Source organism: Elgaria multicarinata, chromosome 4 (assembly GCF_023053635.1).
Source record: "Elgaria multicarinata webbii isolate HBS135686 ecotype San Diego chromosome 4, rElgMul1.1.pri, whole genome shotgun sequence".
Lineage (NCBI taxonomy): Eukaryota > Metazoa > Chordata > Lepidosauria > Squamata > Anguidae > Elgaria > Elgaria multicarinata.
The window spans coordinates 123,576,657-123,599,739 of NC_086174.1; the positions used below are offsets into that span (position 1 = coordinate 123,576,657).

At 39.3% G+C, this 23,083-nt stretch overlaps 1 protein-coding gene across 2 annotated transcripts in view; it reads right to left on the reverse strand.

Moving 5' to 3' along the window:
* MYT1L (myelin transcription factor 1 like) overlaps positions 1-23,083 on the reverse strand; it is a 385,911-nt gene that overhangs the window by 70,748 nt on the left and 292,080 nt on the right. For both annotated transcript variants that reach the window (XM_063125114.1, XM_063125113.1), the window contains exons 8-9: positions 7,791-8,765; positions 1,323-1,457 (exon numbers count right to left, since the gene is read on the reverse strand). In XM_063125114.1, coding sequence (XP_062981184.1) covers positions 1,323-1,457; positions 7,791-8,765 — 1,110 coding nt within the window. The remainder of the gene's footprint in view (positions 1-1,322; positions 1,458-7,790; positions 8,766-23,083) is intronic.

Here is a 23,083-nt window from a genome sequence, read left to right on the forward strand (position 1 = left end):
CACTTGGCCAGGCCCACTGGCGAAAAGAAACGCCATAGCTGAGTTTGCAGCTAGGCCCCACAGCACCCCATTTAAAAAGAACACTTTTTAAAGAAAAAGTACATTTTGAGTAGCAATGATCTGAACCAACCAGACACACCCAATGAGGGCACACGGCAGTATTTTTGTCACTGATTGTTCGAATCACTCAAACTCAAGTTTTAAAAACCCACACTTTTTAAATTGTGCACAGGACCTGCAGGAGGAGCCAGCAAGAGGAGGAGGAGGAAGAGGAGCTGTTGTCTAGATCACTGGCAGCAATGTGTGGGGCAGTGGGCGAAGGTCTGTGGTGGGTGGGTGGCTGAGAGCATCAGCTGCAGGTGGGTGAGGGGTGGTGGTGGGTGAGGGGTTGTTGAGGGCAGCAGCAGTGGGTAGTTGGGTAGGGGACTCTTGACAGGTGGGTGGGTTGGTATGTGGGTGAGAGACAGTGGTGACAGCCAAGTGGCTATCGGGGGGGGGGACTTTGGTGGTAGCCAGGTGGGCAGCACAATGCTGAGGACCTGCTGGACTCTGGTGCTATGCCAGCACTGCTATGCATTTTAGACAGAAAAACTTCTAGAATTCTCAGCATTCCCCAGCCAGCATGGGTAATTGCAGGACCTTTTTCTGTCTAAATATGCATTACTCCCTTAATCTGTTTAGTATATTTTTCTGAGGAATCATGTGGACAATTCTTCATAACCTAAGAGAGTTATGGCAGCTGGTTGTTTTTTCTTCCTAACATACTTCCCCCCCCTTTTATCTTGTCAGCATTTTTGCATGAACGTTAATGCCATGATGTACTATTGCAAGTCAATCATATTTCTGATGGTCAAATATTTTAATTAATCACTTTCAAATTTATGTATATAAATTTAAAATTGAATTCAATTGCAAATTTTCAAACTGAAAGGAGCATTTGCTCCTTTATTTGGATAAAAGAGCCCCCCACCCCCTTATTCAAGCAGTGGCTATAAATACTCAGAATTAAAAGCTGTACTATTTAGCTTGGGGGGAAACCTGTTATGTAGACAGAAATCAGCTGTTTAGAAATGCCCTAATACTATCGGAATCAAAGAATACAGCTTTAAAACATCTTCCTTCAAGCATAAAGGTTAGTATAGATGTGAAAATGATGAAATAAAGAAAAAAATGTAAATATAACACAAAACAGGTTGCTAAATTGAGACATATCATACTGGAAAAATGGGAGGAAAAAGAAAGAAAGAAAAAGCTTCTTAATGCATGCTAGAAAAATTTGTGTGGAGTTTATCCCCAGTTTCCATGAAACAATGTGGACTTACTTTCTGGAGGGACCCTATCTTTGTGTGGGCATCCTGACAAACTGCGGTGATGGGGGTAAAGCCCCGTTACATGGCCAGTTCCATCACACCCAGGGGTAGGACATTTGCTCTCTTTCTTTTCTGTTCTTGAGGGATCTATAATTTACAACAAATGTGTCAAGTGAATGATGTTTTTCAGATTTCCAAATGGATGAAGGTTCATTGAATGAAATCAGTTACTCTTTGGAAAATGTTCTTAAAGAACACTGGAAGAAAACACATCTGCTACTGCTTAAACATTTTTATTTCCTGCTTCCTCCTTCTTCTTCATAGGCTCCTATGATCACAGACGTTCCCATTCATGGAGGGTAAAGGATAGTGACCTTCTTCCAGCGAAGCCACACCAGTTTTGATTAATATACTTTTGTAAATCATTAGCTATAGGGTAGAAGCTGGCTCGGTTTTGTCTTTGTTTTGGCACTATTTGCCTCATGTATTGAAGTCTATAGCTTTACTGTGGGAGGAATTCAGAGTCCTGATGATAGTGGACCCAGCTCCCTGCCAAAATTCTTCAAAGATTCAATGCAAATGTATTCTTTTCCAATAGCATTCTAAAATTGACAACACTGTTTCCCCAAAAGTTTGTTATGGAATATTAGAACTTACACAAAAGGGTGTTTCTTTCCAATGAAAACTTAGTATAGTTTTGTTTGTTTTTTAAAGTTCTTACTTATTTTTAGTTCGGCACATGACAGTTACATACTATGCTTGAATATTCATAACATTCAAACGAAGAGTTACATTTTGCTGTTTTCCTTGCATAACAGCCTATGAAAGTGATTTTTTCTTAATCTAAGCATTTCTTTATTTCTGCCAAGAAAGCAATAGAATTACTGCTGAAATTGCTTTGGAATTAGATCTGGAATCTCAGTGGCATATTGTTATGGGGGTGGAGGTTGTACTAAAGTACCCCTTGTCTTTACATTTACACAATCGGTTATCCTGGGTTAACATCCTGAGAGCTAAATTCAACCTCTGATTTGTATGCATATTCAAGGGAATTTATCAGAAGAGTAACAACATCCAGAATGATGGATGGACGGGTGGCCATGAAGAGTAGGAGACATTATTCCTTGAAATTGCCCTTCTCATCATCACCCTGCTTGTCTTCTTCCTCCTGCTCTATGTCAGCATCAAGGGTGCTATAAGAGGCTGCAACAGCCCAAGCTTTCCAACGTCAGGGAAATTAACTTTGGTTCTGGGAATGAGGGGTAGGAAACTAAATCCAAAAAGGAAAGACGGGGTCAGAAGGGGTCTTGCTTACTCTTATTCTGTTTTTCGTCTCTCACAAGCATTGAAGGGAGAGGGAGACCAGCTATGAAAGCAGTTGTGGATGGAAGAACTATGGACAATTTCCAGTACCCCATATTATAGAACAAATCTTTTCCAGTATCCACTCTCCCTCCTGTGGTTAGGCCCATGTGAATCAGAGATTGAAATCAGCCAAAAGAGTATTGGTATTGCCTACCAAGGTAATGACACCATTGCTTTATCCCCAGCTAAATGATTGTGTAAATATCAGGATTATCATCTCAGGATCATTGCACAAATTGTGTTGCAGCAAAGCCATATGTGGTTCAGTACACTCAACAGGCAGCTGCAGCCATCCTACTTCCCTGGAAAAGCACCTACCTAAATATTTGTTAAATGCACACTTCATATTTTTTTAAAACTGTGTTTTACATCTAAAAACATTATGCATGAAACTGGTCTCAGGTGTGCAGAGAAACACAGTAACTTTTGAATAATTCACGATAGTCAGTGAGGGTAGTTACCTCAGGGTAACTACTCTGAGGCAACAAACTGAATTTGGATTGTATGAAGAAGCTCCATGTCAGCACATTGTACTTTACATAGTTGCAATATTTTGAAGCTAGAACTAATTTATATCCAGGTATCAAACAAATACATGCAATGTAGCATATAAGCTTCTGGCTCTTATAAAATTAAAACCTTGACCATTCTCGACCATTCCATAAAATTCATACTCCTTACAGCAATTAAAAAAAATGTCTATCAGCACTATGTTTTTGAACCTGGGCTTGTGATTTCTTAGCTCCAGGTTGACTTTAATTTCCTTCCGAATAATATTTTGTTATCCCCTTTTCTCTGACATCAGAGGTCTTAATTCAAATCAAACCTTATTTGAGAGTTCAAAGTTCTGATAGGTTTAAGACGTTTGCCTTTTAGTATGTAAAGCACAGATGAAACCAAGAGATTATATTCCCTTTATCGGGGTCTCTAATTATTTCTAACTATTGATACATTTCAAACTGATCCACAACTCAGAGCCAATGCATAGGAAGCCCTGGGCTTGTGGCTTCTGCTCTATACTTGAGCATGGATTTGCTGTCAGCTCCCAAGAGTGAAATGAGAGGCATATGAAGAGTTTTGCTTCTTATGACACTCAGTGAGGGCTTTATGGTTGTGGGTAAACGGTCTAGTTTTATACATAGCAGATGCTTTGCATGACTTGCTCACCATGAGCTGGGAGCCACCACATGCAAATTAAAGTGGCCACCATGCATCCAGTTTCATGTGCACTGGTTCTAGCTTTCCACACTTTGTGACAGAATACACCGCACCAGCCGTGTATGGAATCCCACCACCAAGAGACTAATAAGCCTCCTGCTTCTGTTGCATGCCTGAAACTACAAAACACAAGGTGGTTGTCAAACATCTGGCAGGCAATAATACATGGCTAGGGAGGCTGCATGGGACACAAGTTGTGTAGGTCTACTCTGATAGTTTAAATCCAAACATTTTAGCTTAACTTGGATGACAGGGCTTCCTGACAAAAGGGCAACTAACTAAATACACACTTTTTGTGCTATATAATATTAATGCATTTAATAAGACCTTCCGTCATAAAATTCTTATAGAGCTACACAAAATGCTAAAATGCCGCATATCGGTGGCTATTTCTATCCAATTCTAGAAGGTGAGACAGATCATTTAAACCCGAGACCACCAAAGAAATCAAGTGTCGGAACTGGGTACAGAACACATTAATGCCTGTCTATATGTCTCTGAGGTTCCCTCTTGACAGCCATACCATTCATTTGCATACATAAAGCTTTATACAACTCTTTGCAGAAAACCCTTTTAGATATATTATTGTCAGGGCGAGGAGATGCAACCAATAAAAACATTGTGTTTTTGGCATTGCTATTTCATGTGACAATATTCAAGGGCAACAAGTTCCAGATACTTAATCCAAAAGAACATAGATCTTTTAATCAGAGATAATTAGGTAATGCATTGAGTAAATCCACCATCATCATTGGGTATTACTTACTAATCATTGCTAGCCACAGAGCTAAACCATATAGGATTGTATCTTAACCTGGAACTCAAATGTACCTACTCATAAGAATTATGAGTAGGATTGTATCTATATGGCTCAACTATATGAGCCAATCACAATAGTTTTGTTTCCAGGTGACTATATGGAGTTTTACTACCAGTACATTTCTCAAGTCCAAAAACTAAATAAATGAAAATAGACTGATCTATTTTTGTGTACAAAAATATTGAAGGTAGATTTGATACTGATACTTTGGTGTTCAATTTAACATTATGAATGGGCATGTTCGCACATCATGTAATTAACCCATGATTTGCCAGGGATGTGCAGAGTTCATGAGGCATGTGCAAGCCATTTCTGGTTTCTCTGGTCCAAAAAGCAAATAAATGGAAATAGTCTGATCTATTTTTGTGTAAGAAAATATTGAAAGTAGGTTTGAAACTAACAGTTTTGGTGTTCAGTTTAATGTTATGAATGGGTGTGTTCACACACCATGTAAATTAACCCACAATTTGCCAGGGATGTGCAGAGTTCATGAGGCTCATGCAAGCCATTTCCAGTTTGAAAACCAACATACATTGGTTTGTTCATACATTGTGTAAAGTGAAAACCAAAACACTCTGGGTTGTTTATGGACTAAAAAATCCAGAGTTAACCCTAAACAAATCCAATGTTAACTCTGGGTTGTTTAACCCATAAACAATAGGGCATTCATAGACTGTTTCTCAAACTGAATATGACTCATGAGCTCCATACGTTCCCGGCAAATTGTGGGTTAATTAACCCATGTTTTGCCGCTGTGACATGCAAACTGGGTCATAGTCTGTTATAAATATTTTCCTTGTACTACACAGAAAGCAGGGGATCCTTCCCTTATCTTCAGACATCTGTCTAGTCAATTACTGCAATATTATCAGAGCTGATGTTTTTTTGTGTGGTGGGTCTAGGAGTGAAGGAGACAGAAATACCCACAGGCTTTCCAACATGGAATAACCATATACCTAGAGAAAGGATGGCCTCTCTCGTTGATTTTTGGAACTCATCACAACAGAGCTTGCAAACTTAAGAGAAACAGAATTATTGTGCATTCCTTTTGATTCTCCTACTTCACTTGATTAAAGTGAAAGTATATTCCTTGAGATGAGTATCACTCAACTCCTCCAAGAGTTGTTGCTGACATGTTTGGAGGGTTATATATACTTGATGATGAATTATATAAAAGGATATACCTTTAATTCATTCTCTTTTTAAATCTGTCTAGCAGAGCAAAGAATGCATGTGATTCTCCCCTACCCCAGTGCTCTTCTAAAACAAGGAATGGATCTGGTCCCCAAGTCTGAGATTAATTTTTCTCATCATGTAGCTTCAGACCCAGATATTGCTTGTGGCCTCTATTAAATTCAGCATTCATCTTTACTAAAGTGCTAATATTTTAAACTATCAGAATTATCTTGGCTCTGTTTTAAATTTTATAAGGGTAAATATTATTAGTAAAATGTGCACATCACAAAATCCAGTTTTTTACCAAAACTGTTTATTCACTGGATAAAAAAGCCTAATTTTTCATTAATTGTAATAGTAAAGATCATCAATATTGAACTATAAGTAAATTACTTTTTGTAGGATGTTTCATGTTTTTGTTTTGTAAATGTGAGCATTCCTGGAAATGAATTTATATGGATAAAGGTGTGTCAACCAGCAGCAATTTCCATAACTGAGGAAAGTAGGTGAAAGTTCTTGCCAATCATACAAATTGCTGCTGACTGTATTCATGATTATTCTGTCCACATGTTACATTTGTTCATACATTGTGTGCCCAACAGTGATTTGCATGTACAGAAAATATACTGTGTGGACTGGTACAGACTTATGGCACAATCCTATGCATGTTTAGACAGAAAAAAGTCCTACGGCTCCCAGCATTCCCCAGCCAGCTGGCTGGGGAATGCTGGGAGATGTAGACTGTTTCTGTCTAAACATGCATAGGATTGCATCTTTAGTCAGTAGCTCAGATAGTGGTATAATATGACAGTGGTATAAAAATTAGAATTTTTTCCAAAAGAAATCTCTGAGGGATCTTTGGGTCTTTTTTTGCCTTACAAATTTTGCATAAGGAAAAAAAAGTCTCCTGTGCAGACTTATTGAAAATAATGTTTTAATCTCATAATCAAAATTTATAGCCCTGTTATCAAATTTATTATATAAAAACACAGCATTAACAATTTAATAAAGTGATGTTATGGAGAGCCTAGCATGTTGTTTACACCTCTCTTCAATAATGTAGATTTCCCAACTCCTATTAAAGTTAATGGAAGTGAAAAATGTTCTGCAACTCTTGGGGATATTAGACACTTTACAAGAGTATACACTCATAAAAATACCATGTTCATATTTACATGCTACATACTTATATCTATACATAAAACATCATTAGGGGTAATTCTCAATGTTTTGTCTATCTTGGTTTTGTATATTGGATTATTGTTAAGGTAGCACCTTAACTATTTCCACAAAGGCATGAAACTAGTGAAGTGGAATGCTTTAAGAAAGAAATTGCTATTGATCTCAGCCCAGGACATAGCATGCCTTGCATAGCAAATGGTTTCCATTACCTTACTATTTAAGATAATTAATGTGCAGTCATTGCCCTTATCTTATGTTATCGGTCATCCTGATACTGTTCAATTTCGATCAAGCAACTCTACATTTTATATGGGAGAAGTTTCATCAATGACTACCATTTGGTGATCATTTTATAAATCAGGATGCCCCACACAGTCCAGTCTATAAAAATATGCATTCTCCTGCTAATTGACTAACTGCCCCACAGAGTTTCAATATTCATGCAAGATGTTCTCCCTTTAGTTTTCAAACTATAACTTGAACCAGCAAACATATTCAGCATTTCAGGATCATCTTATTGAGGCATGAATGCTTATTTCCTTTGTTTCTCCAAAAATTGTATATTTTTGTACCTCAGCATAAGTTACATTACTTTGAAATATTACATATGTTTTGCAAGTTTTATAATTAGCTCTTTTATTTCAAACAACACAATGCTATGCATGATTTGTTAAGATTTATCCCATCATAATGCAACATTCATTAGATAGAAATATTACCTTTACCATAATATGGCTTTTTGACATGGCCGTCACTGGACTTAGACTTCCTGTCATCTCCAGAAAGCTGCCTTGGAGACTGCTCCTCATAGGATCTCATATTATCCCTCCTTCCAGCTTCCATTGCCATTTTTTCCCTCATGGCTTTTGCTCTTTCTGTTTCTAAAGCAATAGCTTTCTCAAGTAGTGTTAAGTTTCCTTTTGTCATATCAAACACCTCTTCAGACCTGTCTGAAGTAATAGAGGTGGTATCATCATCCCTTTCGTGACATCCATCCTCTTTTGCACAACTAGAAAAAGTTCTAGATCGCGGGCTCAACTGTTCTTCAAGCCTCATTAAATTCATCATATCTGAATAATTCCTATCAGGTGTCCTTCCTTGGAAATCATCTTCTTGCCTGGCATGTTGGCGAGAATTCATGTTTTGCTGTTGGTTCCTTTCTTGCGGGTTTGTCTCACTGAGTTTCCTGGCCAAATCAAAGCACTGATTTCTCAAACATTCCAAGCTGCTGAGGCACACCTCTTCATCACTCTCTTCCACCATTTTTTCTGTAAGCCCATTGTTTGTAGGCTTCCCCAGCATTCCATAGTTCATATTCCTATTTTCTTGCTGAGACATATTATCTGCATAATTTCTGTCGTTAACATTTTCTGAAAGCACTACACCATGTCCTTGTGCTAACAATTTCAGCGAGTCCACAGTTTCCCTAACAACGTCACTGTCTAAATCTAAACTCAGCTCACTCTTACGACCAACATTTTCATTTTTGTCGCTATCATCTTCCAGGCTATTTGATGTATTGCTATTCATTTCTGATTCTGTCCTGGCTCTGTATGCTGCATCCTCTGCAATTTTGCCAAGATTTAACAATGACTTGGCCACCAGTTCATCATAATTATCATACTCATCATTATTGTTATCGTCTTTTTCTGTGTCTTGCATTCGAGTATTGTGACAATTCATTTGATGGTCTTCTGCATAGAAAAAGAAAAGGAACAAAGAAAGAAAGAGAAATGGAAAAGAAAAGAAAAAAGTGGCTAGAATTGGAACTGTTTTTGCACTACCATGGAAAGAACACAAACGGCCTGTCAATTATTTTTTAGCATACAGTAGTCCATAAGCACTAAGAAAACGCATGTTACTTTAAATTTAGACCTCAGAATTAAGAAAATGGATTGTTCTTAAGGACATTTTCATACCTTGGCTAAAGAACATTAACTTACTCTGCTAATCTCTTAATGGGATATTACTAGTCATAGCAAACATACATAGCAAACACACACACACACACACACAAATATCCAACATGTCTGCTCTGCTCCTGCTGGTTCCATTGTGCTCCTAGGATCCACCCTTGCGCAAGAGGAAAGTAACACTTCATGAGTCAAGCACTGAAACAAGTGGAAATGCTAGTTCCTTGAACCAGGCTGGTCAGCAGAGTTTCCTTCCATGAGCTCTATTGATCCATGCCCTTTTAGAAACTAGCATTTGGGCTCATTTCTGATTGCTTTGGGAACCACTAGTCTTCCACTGTGCAAGTGGGTGGGCATTATTTGATACTGCTCATTTACACCCACCCACCCATAGACACACACACACACCTACCTATATCTAAAAAATTAAATAAAATCATATAAGCATCCATACACACTGATAATATTGGGTTGAAACCAGACTCAGACAAATCTTCCCAATACAATCATACTCTGCATGGTGCTAGGTGGATGTTTCAAATAGTCAGAAGCTGGATGTTGGAGTACCTTTACATATCTAAGTATTTAATTTTAAAATATAAACATATAAAGACATACACATACATTTTAAGCAATTATTTTAATTGTATGTCCAAATAAAGGAAGCAAATATATGTATTTTCAGACCTTTTAAAAATCTGTCTTTTACAAAGTTAGTATTCACAAAATAGCTGTGAGTGCCTATTATCCTAAGCGCCACATCATAGTAAGGTGACATTTTAGTGATATTCCTGCTCATATAATGATTCCATAACAGATTTATTCTGTCACCTCTGTTAGAACTGTTAAAAGGCTTGTGGTAGCATAAACATAGGACTTCTGTCACATATTTTTAAACATATCAACTCATAATTGTTATTAACAATTTCTCTCCATCACACATCAAGCGTATTTCTTCTGTATGAAAGCCATTCCTCACCATTCCATTACACTCTAACACCATCTTCCCCTATGGTGTCCCCTAGTAGAGCATCCCTTTAGTTTCCCCCCACGTAAGTGAGTGTCTGCTATTGACTCCCAGAGGGAAAAGTAGGACAGAACCCTTATCCTTAAGGATATAGTTGCAATGTGGGCAAAATCTGTCCTCCACTTGACACTGAGTGGCTTAAGGTGCAATCCTATACATGTTTAGACAGAAAAACTCCCACAACTTTTTTTTTCTTGTAGGACTCCCCTCCCCCTGTCGAAACATGCATAGGATTTCATCCTTATTCTCACTGACAGGGATCCACAGGTGAGAGCAATGGGTGTGATACACTTCACACCCAAGACAGCCCTTGCAATGTATAAGTCCTCCCTCTACATATAGCCCATCTGCCATGACAATGGACATTTTGTACTATTCACTTTTATCATACTTAAGAAGGAATCCCCGTCCCTGTTGTGCACACAAACACACATGCACACACAACACATTTTAAAAAACAAACAAACAAGGGTATTTGTTAATTACAACTGAAATGTCCTAACCAAATTCTCAATTCGTCTAAATCAAGAAATTAGTAGAGCTATACTGGTTAATACTGGCAGAAGTGCTAGTTCATCCATTCAATAATATGAATGCAAATTATTTTTCAATAGTTGAATACCTAGCCTAACAATTTTAAATCCGTAACATTTGGGATTGGTGCTAAAATTGAGAGAATGGGGGCAGGGAGATACAGAACGTGGAAGAGAGGGAGAGAACAGGAAAGAGATAAAGAAGAAATAGAGAATTTCAGATCTTTCACAGTACAATATATTAGCCTTGGCTTACATAAAGAAAAAAATCACTCCAAATCAATTAACAAAAGAATAAATCAAAATTGCAAAAACAAATCTAAACATTCAAAGTCTAGTCGCATGGTAGTCTATGTAGTAGTTAGACAGCAGGTAATATCGAAATCTCAGTCCTCTCTCATACAAAGCATTCATTATAAATTTGGTTCACTTTTTATGTAACGACATTAATTAGAATTGTGGTGGTCCAAAGGCATGTTGAAACCATTGCATATTGTGCTACTTTTACCTGAATGCAAAGCATCCAAACATTTTTGTGAGAATTACTCTAGAAACTTCTTGTGAATTGCTCTAGTAACAGAACTCTAAAGTTTATATAATTGTTTAAACATATTAAGCTTGATGTGTTTGGTGGTGGTGATAGGAAAACAAAGGCATGAGGTATGCCAGAGGCGATTTAATATAAAAAATCAAATATTCAAATTATCATTTGCCAAAAGTAAAAGTTAAATTCTTGGAACTGGTCAAATACTGAAAATAACAGAATATAAACAATGAAAAGGATGCCACACACTCAGAGCAATCTCTGCTTTCAGACATTTCCTCTCGCCACTGTGTCAGAGGTTGAACAAAAAGTTACAAGAAGAACTGCAGAAACTATTACAGGATTGTGAGCTAGTACAAAATGAGATATTTCCCCCCCAGAAGCGTAACTAATGCCAGTTCAGTAACCCAGTCCTGAGATGCCAATCAACACGTGGAAACAGGTTTCAAGCTGCAGCTTGCATCCAGCCCCCAGAGTTGTACATGTACAGAGTTGTATGTCAGAGATGTGATCATCACTATCAGCTCTGACAGCATTTATATTTTCTTTTCTTTAGGAATGGGGAGGAGCAGGCTCCCACCCCTGCAAGTGTGAGTGACCCCTACAATTAGGTCATTGTGCTTGTCCAAGTAAGGATTCTGCAACACACTTACATGGCATTGTCTGCTCTGAGAGCAGCTCTCACCTCAGGAGATGGGAGTGGAGGTGTGTGGGGTGGGGGGGAAGAATGACTAAAGTACATCCTTCCTCTCTGCCCCCATAACAACTGATTAGTACAGTCAGCTTGGAGAGCACAATAATCTCGGGTGGTGCTTGATGTTTTGAGACTTCCCATTGCACTAGTAGTCCCCTACAGTGCAATCTATGTTTAAATTTAACAGCATGCCACTAATCTGCACAGGCAGATATATCCCATTGTCATTTGCACACTGCCGTTTACCCAATGAATGCCATTGGATTCATTAGATGTTGTGGATATACTGTATTTCTTCGATTGTAAGACGCACACTAATTTCAGTACCACCAACAGAAAAAAAACCCACCTAAGACACACCCACGATTCTAAGACGCACCCTATTTTTAGAGATGTTTATATGGGGAAAAAAGTGTGTCTTAGAATCAAAGAAATAGGGTAGATGGTCCATGTGTGATGGTTATAAATGGAAGACTGTGCAACACTTTGCATAGATATGGCCGTGAAAAACACACCCCAAGATATGAGTCACGTACTGTATGAGTGAAGACATGTAAATTCCTTTCTGAGTATTGGTGATGAAAGCTGTAACTATAACATTGTTTACTTTGTTTGTTTGGTTCTATCCATTTCATCTTTCCTGCCCGTTCAACCCTAAAGAGAGAAAGAAAACGGTGGTGGAGGAGAAAAGTATGAACTGTAAATCTTAAATGAGGGAAGCAGGGAATAAATTATTTGAACCAAGCTTCAGTTCTCCACCTTACTTTTTTAAAAAACGAGGTTCCTTTACTTAAAGACAAAACAAAAATGCAGCGATCTTTCTAGAAAACATGTATTAACCATTTGTAGTCTCTATTTGTTTTATCCTGTACAAGCCTCAGCATTGGGATGCTGCAATTTGAGGTGTCTCCATGGGATTACGTTGCCTGCCACAAGCATGATGTCACCATAACCTCTAACATATCAAAATCTTTATCTGGTTTTCATTAATCATCATATCCACAGATTATTCCACAGCCATGAATTCTAAGGGCCTTGATCTGAGGAAATAGCTTCTTGTATGGAAAAACTGAGATGGTTGTGAATTGTAACAAAAGATTGCATGGACAACAAAAAATGAGAAAAGTCCCATCAAGGATTCATGCAATGTAGTGAAGTAAAAAGGAACTTCTGTGGTTAGAAAAGAAAGACAGGCAGAAGCCGTGCACAAAGAAGCAACACATTTGCCATTACAATTGCCTAAGTAGTAGAGGTGTGCAATCCACTCCGCCCATTTGGAGGTCTGTCAGTGGCCTGATCTCGAGTGGATCGTAGGTTGTTTTAAAACCACCAGAGATCTTCGGGGTGGAGAGGACAGCCATCGGATGTCTGAACTGCCCCCAAAATGTCTGACCTTTTTAGGATCTCTCTGAGGCTTGCATTTAGTCACTGGAAGTCAACGGAACAGTTCTCCATATAAGGAAATTGCTCAGGTTTTGAGATTGACATCTGTGGCTAACCAATAGCCACAGTCTCCTCCTCCAATCCCATTGCTTGGGGGGAGGGATTGCAAACAATATTAGCCATTTTTCCTTGCCCTGGAAGGCATTCCTTTGCTAGCTGTTCTCAGCGTTAGGAAGGAGAAGCGAGTTAGAGAGAGTGCTTCTGCTTGTTTGCTTGCATTCTTTTTTATTTGTTTGCATTCTCTGTCTTGTGTCTCTGGTTTTCTTTGGTTCTTGTGCGTGTGCTAGTAGCTTAGTAATTAGTTATCCCCAAGTTCCTTACACTTTAGATCCACCCCAGACTCCCCCTTTGTACGTTAGTATCTGTGTGTGTTCTTATTACACACACCCCACACACGCGCACACTAAACACTTTGAAAAATAAATCCCTTATCTGTGCTGGTGTTCACTGCGTTAGGAAGGAAGGAGGAGAGAGTCAGAGAGAGAGAGAGAGAGAGCGCTTCTGCTTGAGAGTTACTGTTTGTTTTTCTCTGTGTCTCTCTGATTTTCTTGGGTTCTTGTGTGTGTGCTATAGTTCTTGTTGTGTATTCCACTCCCCAAAGTTCCTTGCACCTTAGACCCACCCCCAAGCTCAGCCTTTGTGTGTTATACTGTGTGTGTGTGTGCCTGTGTATGGGGAAAAATGGTTGGAGGGTTTTTTTTTAAAAAAAAAATCCTAAAAAACAAGGGATAAAGGGATCTGCTTCCAACTTGGCATGGCTAAAGCACTACTTAAGAGCTACCAGGGTGCCAAGTTTCAAATCTTTATCTTTAAAAATGGTGGAGATGTATGCAGTTTTGTTAATTCCCATTGAGCAGTTATCCGAAAATGGAGCGGTTCTCCGAAAGTTATTGATGGTGTAAAGAGCCAGACCCACCCCCAAAATTGGAGCAGAGATTGCCTCAACGGAGCTCTGCCCTGAATTTTGGGGCGTAGCAGACCTGCTCTGCACACCCCTACTAAGTACGTGCAGATTTTCTGAAGTGAAGGTGAGATACAGGTTGTGTTCAGATGGTACAATGAGCCAGAATTCTAAATGATTCTGTCTAATTGTGAACAAGCCCCTGTGCTAGTGCATTCTGCTTGATAATTCCAAATGCAAGCAGGAACTGCTAAACAAAGCAGAAACCTCACCATGATTTGCTTATCATGATGTGTGAACCAGGAACTCTGGCTTGTCTCTCCCCAGACAAACTAGAATTGTAAGCCAAGAACTTTGGCTTGCCTGAGAAGAGACAAGCCAGAGTTTCCAGTTCACATGTCATGATAAACAAACCATAGCATAGGGTCCATGGTTTGTTTGTCCCACTTGTAGGAGGAGCCAAGTGGGAGTGATTGAGCAGTGTGCACCAGTATGTTGGATCCTTCACAATAAGCCAGAATTCTGGCTTATCATGCTATATGAACGCAGCCAGAGTCTTGTTAATATCATACTTGGTTTACTAAGACTTGGAAACACTATTTCCATTGATATTTGTGACATTAAGAAGTAGGAGAGAAAAAACTTTCATAGTTTTAAAATCTGTAAGAAAATGTTCACATTTTATAGGTTAAAACAAATCACCATAAATATGTTATTTCTATTGATTTAAACTACTTTATAAAATGAGCCCAACACTATTGAACTGTTCAAGGAACACACCTCAGGAATACTCCTGGAAATTCTCTACTATCTATGGACAATGCCTAGCAACAAACTATTGATTTATGAAATCTTCCTTGCATGTGTCTTATACTTGGTACCAACTTGTTGTGATTCCAAGCCCCCTGCCTGTATGAGACAATAAAGACATCTGCTGTGTAATCCACAAAGCTTTATTCAACAAACAAAATCTCTTCTCACCTGAAGGGTGTGTGAATGCTAGGAGCTATGCTCTAAACTTAATTTAACTAACAAAGCCAGGCAGTTGCCTTCAACTCAAGCATTGTTGTTCCCATGATTCTAACAGGTGCTTTTCATCAGGGAGGTTTTTTCTTGAGGAACATCTCGAGAGCCACTACCCAAAGGGACCGCCTCCTTTCAACTCTGCCCTCTTGATTCTGCAGCAGACTCTGGGATCTTTCAACTCCAATGTCCCCTCCCCCTCAGAGGGAGGATGAGTTCCCAGGAGTGAGGGGATGGTCCTTGGGCCATCTGCATTCTAGCGGATAAGCTGCTGGGAAGATTCATCCTTGATTCTTGAAGAATCTTGGGCCTTAGCTATACCTAAGGTTTATCCCGGGATTGTCCCAGGGTCGTCCCTGCCTGTTCCCGGGATCCCCTGTGTGTCATTTACATGAACAGGGATGACCCCAGGATGATCCTGGGATAAACCTTAGGTCTAGCTAAGGCCTTGGAGAATCTCCTTCCCCACTTCCTGTGTTGGCTGGTAAATTTCTGGTCCTCCTTCTTTGGATTCTGAGTCTCAGTAACCCCCCACAACTCCTTCCCCCCCACTAGTTAAAACAGGCCTGATCCTGACACTACTAGACATCAGACTGTTTAGTTCAATGATATTACTATTCATTTTCAAGTTGAGCATACATAGTTTTCTTCTTCTGTCCCTTGTCTTACTGAAATCGTTTTGGTTTTCTTTGCAATACCTCATATATTTCTCCTGAGGAACTTACAAATGAAATTTGTTTGAGATTTCACATTGGGCCAAATCTGCTGACAAACCCCTTTAAAATTTTACTAATCTTATTGAAACTCGCAAGTCTTCAGATCTTTCAGTTCAAGAGAAACTGCAAAATTAAAGTTCTGCTTTATGCAAAGACTTGGGTGACTAGTGACTTCCATGAGTGACCAATCTCGAGTGGACAATAAATCACTTGTGTAGAAAAGCCCATACTGGAGAAAGAGCATGAGGATTTAACACATCTAAATTAGTATTGGTCAGGCTAATTAACCACATCTGGGTTGGATCCAGACATAATCATTTTTATAGTACACCCATTGAAATCAGTGGGATTTAAAATAATCTTTACTAACAATCCCATTGCTTTCTATGGGTCTACTCTAAGTATGACTGGATTTTTATATTTATGAGATATATATTTTTAATGGGTGTTTTGGAAATTCAAACGCACAGTTAAACTCTTAACCTTATGAAAACACTGTTCCTGCTAGATGCAATCAAATATTTCTTACCAAGTGAAACCTAAGGAAACATTTACTAAAATGATGAATATATATTACCATACATCAAAAATCTGGGACAATATCGAGGTTGGAACGCTAAAGCTAATGCAGGCTTTAGACATTTTTTTGTGGTCCTACAAATATATGATAATTTTCTGGATATCATAGAGATTATAGGAGAAAACCAAGAGTATTGGCTAGCATTTGGGGGTATCAAAAAACAAAGAAAAAAAGGACACCAATGTTTAGTAAGTCTGTGGCACTGTATGACTGGACTTAGTGTATGAATATCTTTGTGTATCTCTAAAATAACAAATACTCCACTTATTCTGGATACACTGAGGTGAATACATTTCACAATATTAGGAATACACCATAGCAACTGGGTCGTATGGAAAATATGCTGTCGAGATTAAGTGAAAGATATTACAATACCATTTATATTTAAGCTTCAGTACCTCTATTAGTATTTGTGGCAGGGGTAGGCAACATATGGCTCTCCAGATGTTTTGACTTACAACTCGCATCATCCCTCACCACTGGCATTGTGGTGGCATAGTCAGTGGCGAGGGATGATGGGAGTTTTAGCCCAAAACATCTGGAGGGACACAAGCTACTGACCACTGACCTATGGAATTTCTTCTTTTAAACAGAAATATCACATGACAGAGAAGTACCTTCCAACAAGTATACAATCTTATGAATGTTTAGACAGACAAGGTCCTACAATTCCCAGTATTCCACAGCCAGGATGGCATGCTGTGAGTTGTAGGATTTCCCCCCATCTAAACATGCATATTATTGTGCCCTAAATCACCGTCTTTCTGTTTCATACAATGGGAAGTACAATAGCAGTGTCACAGCCAAACTACATTTGGCAATTTTGTTTTTCTATCATTGTTTGATCGCCAATATGAAACGACATATTTTAAGTACACACACACACATTCTACAATCCTGTAAACATGTGGTTATGTTATAGTCATTTCAAAACTATTGGAAGTACTGCTGCCATGTACCCTGTCTTACTTCAATATTAAAAGCTTCACCTAAGCATCCCAGATCATCTCCTTCCCCTACCAAACCACATCCTTCTTGCTCAATATCCTGCCACCTCTCTCGACTCAATTTGAAATGCTTCTGTTAAAATCAGCTTCTTCTTTGGGTGATGCAATCCTATCACGCCTCTCCTTAAATGTCTGCTGTATCTTCATGTCACTTTCATGAAGTTCAAGCTCTTCCTGATCCTTACTTTTAAGGCTCTCCACTTCTCTGGTCTGATGATTCTCTCATCTCCCTTTATCCCCATTCCTGCTTTCTCTGTTCTATGCAAACTGATCTGCTATCAGGGTCTTTGATCCTCTCTACCTGCCTTGCCTTTTGTGCCTTTCCCCATGCTGTTCCATATGCTAAGGACAACCCTCCGTTTATCTTGTCAAGCCAACACTTTCTTCTCTGTAGATTCCTTCCTCAAAACCCACTTCTTCCTCAAAGCCTTTCCTCAAACACATACTGTTGCCTGCAGCCATATTATATTCCCCAAACCCATTCTTGTACTCCTTTAGCAAAGCACTTATTCCTTCTTTCACCTTTGTCTTGGCCACCTCATTGTAGAGCAAGGGTGCACAACTCAAAAGACTTTGAGAGCTGTTTGTTACTCAAGAGAGCCACACCATTAAGTTAAGAGCGGGGAAATATGTGCCACATTTTAACCCATTTTCTGTTAGCCTCCTTTTTCTCTCTGCACACTTTACTACATACCGCCACCTGTCTCTTTGAACTCCATCCTATAATATCTCTCTTTTTATTCCTCTCCCCATCCCATAGCACTCTTGTCTCTGCACTTCATGACAGTCCTGTTCAGAAGACACCTTAAACCATGGCTTCAACCATGGTGAATAAGGCAAAAAAGCACAAAAACCTTATTCACTGTGGTTAAAGCCGTGGTTTAAGGAGTCTTCAGAACGGGGCCTCAGTCTTTGCACAAGCATTAGTTACACCCCTTTTCTTCTTTCCTCAACTCATACATTTCTCCTACCCTCATGTCTTAATTAACTGCACCCCATTGCACTCTTCCCCACCCCTCTTAGCATCATCCTATTTATCTGCCCCATCTCTTATCTCCTACTTCTCCTGCACACATGCACCATGTCAATCTCTCGGCACCCATCTCTGTTAACCCTCTTTTCCTCTGTCCACCACATTGGGCTCCCTCTCTGCATTTGCTGTACCTTATCCCTGTCACCCTTTTCCCTGCTCCATGACTCTTTCTAGATCCCCATCCCTGTTACTTTCTTAACTCTGTCTCTGTACCACAAAGTGCTTCTCCTCTGTCCCACCACTTGTCTCCTTACACCTCAACGTCTGTTGCTGTTTATATTTTGCCTGACCTTGGAAATAGAAGGCACCACCACACAAGACTACTGCTCTCCTAGACAGTCACATGCTGGTGGGTCATGCGTCATAGCTGGTTGGCTCCAATAGGCTGGAAAACTAGTTTCAACTTCACCAATATACCTCTGATTTAATGTGAGAAGTACTGCAGAATATAACAAAAGTCTGTTCATAGCCCTGCATGGACCAAACCGCAAGCAACAGGTTTTTGCATCCCCTTAAGAATTCTAAAAGCCTTATCAAACCTTTTTTTACAGCAAAAGCCCACAAATATTTTGACTTCGATAAGGTAATAATTTCCAAGAACTGCAACAGATGAGTTGTTATAGACATATACAAGAAATGTGAGACTTGCTCTAGGCCCAGAGTAGGCACCAATGTTCCCCCGATACTTTTCTTGATGCCCACCAAGACACCCCACTCTTTCCAAATTTTATTTTAAATATATATTTTTATTTTCTTACTGGCCATCTTGGAACCCTTTAAAGTGAAGTGGAATCCTCATGCTGCTGGCATCTTAATTTCCCATGAATGCTTCTGGGAAGGCTACTTGTCCTTTGTGACTAGCCATGTCCACCCATGGCAGCCATTTTATTGTTGTGTCCCAGGAAAGTTCCCCAAATTTCCAGACGTGCCCACAGGTTCAAAAGGTTGCCTACCCCTGCACTGGGCTATACCTCAAACAGCCCTTAAAGTACCGTTCGTTTATTTCATAATGTACATCGAAACCTGTGGCATTTTGTTTAGAAGTCTGCCCTAATACACTGTTATACAATGGGCCTGTTCAGACAACATGCTAAGCTATGGTTTGGCTGCTAAACCTTTTGCAGTAAATGGTTAGTGAGTGTATTTAAACTGGTTATATAGCCACCATGGTTAGGAATGGTTCACATGACATGCTAAGCCATAATATTTAGCTCAATATGCTTAACCACTGTGGCTTAGCGTGTCCTCTGAACAGGGTCAATGTTGATGATGCAAGCCAAAGCAGACGTATTTTCTGACTAAAAGCCCCATGATTCCCTGGTCAATTATAGCTAAGGAGAGGCCTTGTGGGGTCTCTCCTGCATTGAAGTGAGCACTCTGCTTCTAGTTACCATAGCCTTATTCAAGGTAAGGCCTTCCAAATACCCGTACAAAATATTCACACAAAAGCTGCTCTGTTGCAATGACTGTAAAGATATGTGCCTTATTAGCCAGGTTAACCGATCACGAACAATTGAATTTAAGAGCAATAATTATAATTTGGGATTGTAAATTCTTTGTAGCATACAGCACCCAGCAACTTTCAGCCCTTGCTACACGTTTAACCATTTTGTTAATAAGGAAAGGAAAGGAACCTCTCGTGCAAGCACTGAGTCATTACTGACTCTTGGAGGGACGCCAGCTTTCGCTGACGTTTTCTTGGCAGGCCTTATAGCAGGGTGGTTTGCCATTGCTTTCCCCGGCCGTTATTACCTTTCCCCCAGCTAACTGGGTATTCATTTTACCGACCTCGGGAGGATGGAAGGCTGAGTCGACCCGAGCCGGCTGCCTGAAACCAGCTTCCGCTGGGATCGAACTCAGGCCGTGGGGAGAGTTTCGGCTGCAGAAACTGCTGCTTTACTACTTCATAAATGAAAGCCATATATCCTTATTTTCAAACAAATGTACCACTTCTTCATTAACTTCTGCACCTCCTATGCAACCCTAACAGTACATTTGCATTTCATGTCCCAGTTGCAAAGGGACAGGATTCCCAATTCCATACTAAAGACCCAGGGCCAAAACAAGCATTACTTTAAATACGCCTTGCAGCTGTGGCTTGTCTCTTATTTATTTATTTATTTATTTATTTATTTGTAACATTTGTATCCCACCCTATATCACTAGGATCTCAGGGTGGCATACAGGTAAAATTATACAATATAAAACCATAAATATACACAGCTAAAAACAAGTTAAACCGTTAATCAAGATAAAACCAGTATTTAATTTAAAAGCAGTAAAAACAAAACAGTTAAAACAATGTGTCTCTTCCTTCACTTCCCCATTTTTACTTTAGAGTAGGCACAGGGGCCAGATCTAGATTGGGGTAGGGGGCTTTTAAGCTCTGGTTTGAGGGCCGAACTTTAGTAAAAAAAATAGAATGAAAAGACATAACTGCTAGACACATATTTAAAGCAATGTCTGTTTTTACCCTTTGGCAGCTTGGAGATCTACATATTCCACTATCCCTTGTGTCTGATGCTGTGTTGTAACACTCAAGGCTCTGAGATGAGAGGAAGGAATCTAGGTTTTGTAGAGAGACTTCCAATTGCTACTCTGTATATCGGAATAGAAGAGAATAGAGAGACAGTCTTCAGGAGCTGATAAGGAATTTGGGGAAATGTTTTAACTCTGTTCTGCTCCTGATTATCTCATTAGGTGTGTGATGGGGACTACATTTTGGAACTGGACTAAAAAAATGATTTATTTCCTATTTTTTGAAGAAAAATAGCTTGGTTTGCTGTGTCCAATACCAAATAACGCTGAGGGGAGTTTGTCCATCACTATTTTGGTTCCTTGGCATGACTGTAACAACAAAGAAAATATTAAAGGTGGTATTCATTTTTAAACACTAGTAGATTTTTAAAAATTCAATTGTAATGTCTCACACTTCCTTCAGTATCCTGAAAAAGAAACTCTGCTGTGGTTCTGGTCATACACACAGCTATTTAAATTTGACCAAGTTTTCTATTACTCAGTTAAAAGCAGATGGCCAATCAACTCAACATTCCTTTAATTAATAACCCTACTAGCAGTATCTGTTAATCCATTGTTTTCCTGTTAGTTCCTTTGATTGTTCATTTATCTCTAGATCTAGATTCCGGAGAAAGAGAAAGAGAGAGAGAGAGAGAGAGAGAGAGAGAGAGAGAGAGAGAGAGAGAGAGAGAGAGAGAGAGCTCCAAAGAAGGGGACATCCAAAGACAAAGATGCTATCGTGTTCACACTTGAAAGCAGCTGAATGGACTACATGATCTGTGCTGGTCCTCGTCTCAGCCATGTAGAGCAGCACGCACAACATGGGTAGAAGCATCCACAATTCTGGTCTGCAAGGGATCAGAATGTGTTGAATCACCAGTTACCATCCTCGAAGCTAGAGCTCACAAGAAACATCCTCTTTACCAGAAGATCCCAGCATCAGCTTCTGACAGTATCACAAGGGTGGTATAATCGAGAACTCAGAGTAAACAGCTAGTGCAGAGCACTAGCTTTATCTCCAATCAGTCATCAATGACAAATGTAGCTCCTTAAGAGTGCCTTTCTTGTTGACGTCCTCAATACAAGTTCAGATGTCAAGATCATGTAGAGAGATGTGTCCATAGTGCTGCCCCCCTGATTTAGAAATCTCTTCTCTCAGAGACTACCAAAAGCATAAGCCACTTTTGGGAAGCATTGTTAAGATTTCTGGTTGGACAGCATGAGATTTTAGCTCAGTTTTACTTACCTTGGTTTGGGACATTATGTTGTGTCTTGTGTTGGGGCAGGGGGGCGGTTATCACAACTTGACAGCAAATCTTAAAGATGGAGGTAGATTGCAGTTCAAATTAAAAATGTGTAGTGGCTGAAGTCACACACCTTATATAGGTAACCATATCCAGGAGGGCAGTGAAACAATCATTTCTTTGGGGGGACATTTCTTCATCACTTGGTGCCTTAATATAGTTCTCATAGTAATCGACAGATCCTGAACATGAATAGTGGAATGCTTGAAAGGTAGAGTAAATATTAAAGAAGTAGAAGTATCCTAAGAGGTTTCCTTCACTTTTATTGAATCACAGTCACCTTTTGTTCTTCTGGGTCATTTATCATTCATTAGTAGTGCTGGACATCTGACTGTTTACAACTGGTCAACAGTTTTTTTCATTTCATCAAGATATAGGCTTTTATTTTTCTGGATCCACATTATCTCCGCAGTCCAAGAAACCACTGTAACTTAGAATTTGAAATGTTCTGTGTTTGGATTAAACATACAAGCCTTTAGGCCTCTTTTTAGTTTTGAGGTTGTACTATGTGCTATGCCAGCTTTCAGTTTGAGAGCCGAATGTCATCTTCTGGTGGTAGAAAAACATATAGAAATACTGCGGAATTCATATTTGTAGCTGTCGTGCTAGACAAGGTCTTTTTTCCTGCATTTAAAGATGCAGCTGAGGTATTGAAAGTCTGCAAAATCTTCTTCCTTTTCATACTTCTTCAAAGTGAAAAAATATTTTCTTCCCCCCAACTGCATGTACTATGCGACAATAGATCCCACTCATCATGAGACAAATTAACAGACAAAG